This window comes from Zerene cesonia, chromosome 3 (assembly GCF_012273895.1).
Source record: "Zerene cesonia ecotype Mississippi chromosome 3, Zerene_cesonia_1.1, whole genome shotgun sequence".
Classification (NCBI taxonomy): domain Eukaryota; kingdom Metazoa; phylum Arthropoda; class Insecta; order Lepidoptera; family Pieridae; genus Zerene; species Zerene cesonia.
The window spans coordinates 8,374,269-8,382,667 of NC_052104.1; the positions used below are offsets into that span (position 1 = coordinate 8,374,269).

General features: G+C 33.1%; 1 protein-coding gene across 1 annotated transcript in view; it reads left to right on the forward strand.

Moving 5' to 3' along the window:
- Positions 1–8,153, forward strand: part of LOC119839443 (putative transporter svop-1) — a 10,053-nt gene extending 1,900 nt beyond the window's left edge. Inside the window, exons 2-10 of the mRNA XM_038365707.1 lie at positions 1,039–1,200; positions 3,369–3,531; positions 4,066–4,187; positions 5,001–5,245; positions 5,987–6,138; positions 6,621–6,732; positions 7,243–7,529; positions 7,684–7,811; positions 8,086–8,153. Coding sequence (XP_038221635.1) covers positions 1,039–1,200; positions 3,369–3,531; positions 4,066–4,187; positions 5,001–5,245; positions 5,987–6,138; positions 6,621–6,732; positions 7,243–7,529; positions 7,684–7,811; positions 8,086–8,153 — 1,439 coding nt within the window. The remainder of the gene's footprint in view (positions 1–1,038; positions 1,201–3,368; positions 3,532–4,065; positions 4,188–5,000; positions 5,246–5,986; positions 6,139–6,620; positions 6,733–7,242; positions 7,530–7,683; positions 7,812–8,085) is intronic.
- Positions 8,154–8,399: the final 246 nt, after the last annotated feature.

Here is an 8,399-nt window from a genome sequence, read left to right on the forward strand (position 1 = left end):
TATATAGATTTGACTATTTATTATAATATAAGTATGTAATGATAATTGATTGTGAAAACTATTAGATTTTAACCTAACTCGCGACACTTATAATTTCGATAACGACCGTTGCCCAGCCTTTTCATGATAGATTTTATATAATATTACTATAATTTTCTCATATGGATATTATTGTCAATAAAATTAGTCTCTTCAATTGTAAAAATGAAGTCGATTGACAATCTACCGACACGACGTTAGTTCTGAATTCATAATCTTAAACAATTAAGGAATTACACTGCGGAACACAGTGACATATTGTATAGCATTCCGCATTTTAATATGTTCTAAAATGAATTTAGATTGTTATTCTAAAGTGTCATTCCGGATGTAAGAGGCCAGCCCTAAAATAAACCATGACTTAAACCTGATTAAGGTGTCATAGACACCTATCATTTTTAACTAAAATTCAACAGAATACACTTTAAATTTGAAGTTTCTGTGGCATTTTTGTATGAAACATTACATTTTACAGAAATGGAATAAAGCTATGGTAATATCCATCCATAATAACATAATCCTTGACTATGAATGACTAATGATTACGTAGTGTTATTAATAGACCCGTTTCCTTTTTCTTACCCTTAGTCCATTCTATATTTCCAGTCAGTCAATCCTTTTCTTATCCTTAATCCATAGGCATTGCATTCGCCAGCTATGCGAATTCTGAAAAATTGGAAAAATTTAAAAATGTTTTCATAATATCCACACTCGTATGATATATAGTTAAATACGAAAATCATAGCACAACTACATACGAAGAATAAATCTATGTATATAGTATCTATTAAAAAACTTTGGCAAACCTTGATCCATAGACCATCTTGATAAATAAGACTTGTTTGATAAAAACCCGCACGAAAATTCGTCCATCTGTTTAGCAGCTATACATACACAGATCCACAATTTTATTCCCTCATCAACCTCTTTTCTAGAAGGCGTCAGGGGTTAAAAAAACTAATGATTGTAACTAATGAATTTTGTTCCTTTTATTTTCAGGGTTTGGCAAATATAACATATGTCTCTTAATAGCTTGTTGTTTACAAATACTGGCTATGTACATGGATATATTTGGATTTTCAATCATTCTTCCCAGCGTGGCTTGCGACATGGGACTCTCTACATCACAGCAAGGGTTGCTCTCTGCTATGCCTTTAATTGGTAGGATATGTGTAGAATTTCTCAAAAAACCGTGAAAAATAACGGTTTAATTTTATGAATTTAAGTTGAAGACAAGTTTGGTGTATTAATTACAAAAAAAATTGTATGTTGTGAAAATAGTTTTGTAAGGTCGCTGATTCTCTATTAGATAGTCTAAAAATGTAACAACCTACATAAAAGTGTGTGCACTGCATATGACCCTACACTAATTGAATTATCATATTTAAGAATGGATTGAAAACCCCATTTTTAGGATTTTGTACCCAACGGGTAAAACGAGTGGGTTCCAATTACAGTATAGTACCAAGCTATGATGTTATCTGTGCTTTTACCACAGAAAACATAATACTATATTTACATATATTATTACTAATACTTCGCTGTCGGTCCGTCTGTCACCAGGATGTATATCATGAATATGATGGACAGAGAAATTTGAGACTATTTGTTTCTGATGCTGCTATGTCAACAAACAATAAAAAATCGAGGTTAAGCAACGTTTGGCCCGGCCAAAAGTTTGTGCTCTGTGTCTTTAAATTATTTGTACGGAATCTAAAGTGGTGCGAGTCAGATCTTTATAATTAATATTCAATAAGAACCATAGTTCATTTATATGATAAACAGATGGCGTAGAGTCTACACTGTAGACTATACTATTAGAATTTTATCAATCTAGATATTTTTATGAATCGATTAGAAAAGTAATTAAGTCGAACGATTCAAATTAAACAGGCTGTCGAAAATAATGTTTTGATAATGTCACAGCTGGCAAGGCTTCCATTGTATAAATTGTGTTAATTATTGAACAACTAGCTACTTTTCCTGGCTTCGCTTTTTAGAAACCATTGGCAAATGTTCCTAATATATATGCGTAAACTGCCTTGTTTGATCGCAATTCGAGAGTAATTGAGTACCAAATGATATAGATGCGAAAGTTTGTATATTTTATATATCATATATCATATCCTTTTCCTTCCCCTTCCCAGTCCTTTCCTTTATTCCTCTCGCCAATCCTTTCTTAATCCCTTCCCAATTTAAAGTCGGCAATCCATTTGTAGAGGCGTATGGTCTGCAATCGACTTTACGCCTCTACAAATGTTCATGGGCGGTGGTAGCGCTTACCATCAGGCGTCCCACCAGCTCCATTGCCGACTGTGACATAAAAACATAAAAAAAAAGTTTTTATCTAAACTTTCGCATCTATATTAATATGACTATATATATTTTGTTATATTTGAAGCATTTGAGTCAATCACTTAAAACAGACGTTGGTATCGTTATATTTAAATTTATACACTAGCCGCGATATCACCAACGTCCTATATATTGTAGTTATAGCTAGCCATCCTCCATAAATTAACTATCCAACACAGGTTTATATGTAGTGTAGGCGATAATTATAATACAAATTACTACCATTTAATGGATGATATTTAAAATGCATTTTTTTGTTTTAACCTACTTAAACACCAACACGAGTTTTGATAAACGTTAACTAATTTGACTTCATAATTATTTTTGAAGTAGGTATTGTACAGGAAGACATGTTGGAACTAATTAAAAGTAACAGTTTATTTTCGCAAACAAAGAAATTATTTTAATAGATTGTAATAAATCTTAATATAATCTTAATATCGTGTAACGTTGTTTGTCCGCGATGGACTTCTAAACTAATCAACCGATTTTAATCTGCACACCATGTACATTTTTATCCAACTCAAAAGTAAATGAGTTAGAGATTATCTTACGATTATCTTCAAGGGGTACGTAGAACATTCCTCAGTTAAAGCTGACCCAATTCGTGCCGAAGCGTGCTCGACCCCCACATTAATATATTTTATTGTAACGAGAAAAAATTCGTAGGTACGGCCACAGATAAGATAATACTGTATAGTCTACATCTCATAGTCAGCAGTGTTAGCCAATGTATGCAATTTCATTTTTCACTATCACAACCATGAAAAATAATCCATACCAGCAATATAACGCTGATGATTTCAGGAACTGCTGGACCGATTTCAAAAAAACTTTCACCGCTGGATATGTACGTGATCCCGCAGTACTATCGGAGTATATGTACCACGGGCAAAGCTGGGGCGGACCGCTAGTGTACATACGAGTACGGCACGAGCTGAACTTTGATATCATATCTATTTCAACACTTCCAGGTGTAATGATTTCGTCATACGCCTGGGGCCTCTGTGCTGACACTCTCGGCCGTAGGATCACGTTGCTTGTCGCAATGCCGATCGGTCTGGCGCTAAGTTTAGTATCTGGTATTGCACCTACCTACGCATCGTTAGCGACTCTGAAGTTCTTGTCTGCTGCATTGTGAGTTGATTTACGTTTTTGAGTTGCAAGAGTTTAAATTGCTTTACATTAGAATGTTATGCAATCAGAAATTTCAATTAAGCTTAGGTTTATTTTAGGTGACTCTTTCCTAGTTTTGTCGTTTCACCTTAGCAAAAAATTATCTGCAACTTTAGTACTGATTACAATTTATGTTTTGTTTTCGAATATAGTTTATTCCACGCAATTAAAATTAAATCTACTTATTTTAAATAAGCGCTAGACGCTCGTCCCGGCTCTGTCCAGATATCAAAATTAATGCTTTATCAAAAGGGAGCTCATACCCAGTCTGTATACAAATTTCATCAAAATCTATTCCGTAGTTTCAGCGTGATTGAGGGACAAATATCCAAACAAATAATCTTTCACATTTTAAATGTTACTGTGATCTTTTTTTAAAGCTCAAAAGTTCTAAAAATTTAAGTTGGTTTTGATTTGATTAAAAATAATTGTTTATATTATATTACTTTTATAGATAACAGTTTACATTTAGCTCTTCAATTTGAATCATTTCAGTTCATCATCAGCAAACGCTGCCGCTTTTGTGCTCCTGGGCGAAAGCGTTCCCCCTAGACTCAGAAACAAATTTATGTTTCTAATGGCCAGCGCCACTATGTACGTCCAGTTAGTTCTATGTGGTACGTGTAAACATGATTCGCTATTGTGAGATATGTGTACATGTTTTACTATTTTATTAAAAAGTGTCTTGTGGGACTCGAGCATACTTGAGCACTAGTTTGGCCACCTCGCACTGGGGAACGGCGTGACAGAATAGCATTTGAATGCTACTGGGTCTCGTACAGTGAGTGGGGGAGCTTGAAGCCCGTATCCCTTTTTCTTACGCTTCCTAGTTTATTTCCCTCATTACTCCTATCTTTAAAAGTCGGCAATTCATTTGTAGAGACGTCAGGTCTCTGCCAACAAACTTTCATGTTCATGGGCGGTGGTATCGCTTTTCATCAGACGACCCACCTTTACCGACTAAGACATAAAAATAACTTTGCCAACAGAACCATCACAACCAATACGAAAACATTATTTCAATGATTACAATATTGTATCGATGGAACGCGGCCTTTGTTAAATTTAATTCTTAGTTTTATAGCATTGAAATGCTTTATAAATGAGAAATTTTGAAAGAATAGAAAAAATTTGATCACGAGGCATATTGTAATCATTGAAATAATGTTTCGTATTGGTTGTGATGGTTCTTAATCATCTCAATAGATGGCGTGGGGTGCCCCTTAGGCACATGAAACCGAAAGAGTAGAAGAAATTCGATTACTGTGGCAGGATCACGGGTGGCCGAGAGGCTAGGCGTTGCTACGGTTAGGCAAGAAACGCAGGTTCGAATCCTGCCTCGTGATCAAATTTTTTTTATTCTTTCAAAATTTCTCAACTAATCAAATGTTTTATAAAATGTTTTAATCCAGTTATAATCTTTTTTATAGTGATTGCACTAGGAGTATATCAGTTATCATTTAACATTTATTTACCGATAATAAACATATATTACCGGCCCTGGCGACTTATTCTCCAACTAAATACACTACCCGGAATTATCGGTACATTGGGTGTTATATTTCTCAATGAGAGCCCTAAATTTTTGCTCAGCAATGGAAAGGAAGAGGAGGCAATCGCGGTCTTGAAATCAATACATCGATGGAACAAGGGTTCAAATTGCGAAGAGTTATCAGTGAGTAGCTATATTTTATTAATACGCTTCATTAGCTTTACCACAGATAACACTAAACTAGGCTTCACGAATACGTTTGTATGTACCCTTCTTTAAAAACGATTTTGACTCATTTTAAACGGACAGATGTAGATGAGAAATCTAAAAAAGAGAAAACTAAAAATTAAATTCGTACAGATGTAATTCAAACTCTATACACTTTACGTTCAACGTAGAAAATGTTGATCAAACGTGTTTTGTTTTTATCTATATAATTGTTATTTAGTATTTTCTTGTGTTTGATTTTACGCAAGTATTATACATTTAAAAATTTAAAACTTTTTAACGGATTTTAAACGCGATCCAGTCTCCCCGTGACCACGCTCTTCCTAATGTGTTCGAAACGTCGGGTTAATAATATAATGAATAAATCGCGATTAAAATCCGTTAAAAAGTTTTTAATTTCTAATTATTATTTGCCAAACTCCCTACTAAGTAAAAAGTAATTTGGATGATCAAAGTAATGCAAAATAATAAAATAGAACAGGCAAGCTTTTGTTGTTTGAGAACTAAAACAAGTAGTTTTGAAACAATTCAATCACATGTTATCATTTGTCTTATTAAAAAAACATTCTACCCTGGTCGTGACATTATATTAACATTTCTTTGAATTTTATTTCTATATACTTATTTAATAATTATTCCTATTTTTATTCCTTCTATCTTCTCACGTAATGTATTCATATAAAGCCTTATGTTTAGATTTCCACAATACATCTAGATGAAGATATCATACCGGTAGCTGGATCGTCTCTGCTGGAAAAAATTTGGAATCAAACAGTTCCACTATTTAAACCTCCACTTTTGAAAAACTCACTTATCCTTTACTACATTATCCTTTGCGCATATATGACGTAAGTAAATACGTAAAACATACTTAATTTAAGGGAATTTAGAGGCATGTTTTGAAAGTATATGTCCTCATTTAAACATCTTAAAAATCGTATTCATTATATTCACAAAGAAACTTCTTTATTTTATATAAGTACTTTTAATACACATTGAAGCAATATTCTTACGCAATTATTATTATGACGCATAAAATGTTCTCTTTAATGAATTGTGTATATTTTTTGAATAAGCACTGCAAAATTTGGAACGAGAAATATAAGTGAAAGTCAATTACACGGTAATGGACTTCATATGGGACAGATAAATGATACATCTATTTAATTTATCTATTCCCTGTACCGACCTGGGTGATCAATGTCCAATATCTTTATTTTTTTGTTATCCCAATTGAACCCAAATCGCATGGTTTTACATAACTATATAACTAATGTATCAAAATAACATTATAGCAACGTAGAAGTAGATAGTTAAAATGCTTTTCCAGGGCCACAGGATACACAATGTGGATACCGACGGTGACGAACGCGTTTTTCAATGGTGAAGATAACGCTAATAAAACCTTCTGTGAAGTAGCCAGCACTGCGACGTCGGCTAATGTACGTTAATAATTATTTAGTACCTAGTTTCGTACGGTGTGTGAGGGAGTCGAAGGCCCGTTTCCTTCCTCACCCTTCATCTTTTCCTCACACCAGTCCATTTTCTTTTTCCCACTCATCAATTATCTCCTTATCCTTTAACTCTTAAAAACGGGTAGCGTGGTCCATGGGCGGTGGTGTATGCTTACGATCAGGCGAACCACCACCTGTTTTTTTTTAATTTTAGAGCTGGCAATCTACTTGTTGATGGTAAACGATCACCAGCGCCAATGAACATTTTTTACCCAATTTCCAATAACAAGGAAAGGATGAATAATGATGTTAAGGAAAAGAAAACGGGCTTCTTGCTCCCCTATTTATCGCTCGAAACAGTACCATTCTTATATAAAACATTACAAACACACTTACGTACAAATCTTTCCTCTTTATAATATTAGGATAGATAAACAATACATTTATTAATTTATTCAAAGTTTTGCCGTATAACTTTCTTAAAAAAATAATTTACAGAAAACAGACTGCAACAATACAATTAAGCTAAAGACTTACTACGCGGTTATGTTATATTCGGGAATCTCTGGCTCGCTCAACGTACTTCTAACGTTCTTGGTTGGTCCTCTTGGCAAGAAAACATTAACCATTCTGGTCTTTGCCGTGTCAATATCAGCTGGAACACTTCTATTTTTTGTGAAGCAACCTATAATGAACATCGCGCTATTTTTCCTATTTCTGTACGTGGCACTCATTTTGGGAAATGTAAATACGTACTTAGTGGAAGTAAATCCCACCCATCTGAGGTACCTGTTTATCCATTTTATATACTGTTTACTCATTAAGACTATAATTGCTATATTTTATAATGTATTCAATTATCTAATAGAATTATATCTTCTGGTAATAATATAAAAAAATTGCATTTTCTCTTTTTTCTAATTTGTTTTTCTTTTACAGAGGAATGGCTACATGTTTATCTGTAGTAGTTGCACGTGGATTTGGTTTTTTTAGTGTGCAAATAATAGCCATACTCCTTGCCGACCATTGCGTTCCATTAATTGGAGGATATATCGCACTTGTTTTATGTAAGTATCCATCATTAAAACAGATGAATAAACGGATTTGAAGATGTGTTGAATTTGTTTCTGTTTGCTTAAGGATAATGACGAAAAAAATGAGACAATCATTTATTAATATCTACCTAATATAATAAGTCTATGGAAAAATCGTCTAGTAGTATACATATATCAGACACATAAAATTTCATGTTTAAAGTCAAAGTTATGTTGTTAATAATATTATACTATACAAAGTTGTATATACGCAATATACATATTAATTTAATTATTTCTATTTCAGCTGGTTTACTGGTAGCGATATTTTTACCTACAGACCGTAACGGTACCTCCGAAAAGAATTTTAAATAATGTAAAAATGTAATGAATAGTGATACTAATTAAATAAATATAAAAAAAGATTGTCTTAGTGTATTTTTTTTATTTCTTATTTATATTAAAAAGCTAACTGAAATAACTTTAATTCATTATTAAAACTTTTAACACAAATGAACCTAATAAAATCATATCATGTATTATAATTTTTTGTAAACTTAATTCGTTTTTAAAGTATTTTCTGTATACATTTTGATGAGCACTAGATGGACCACAACGTTA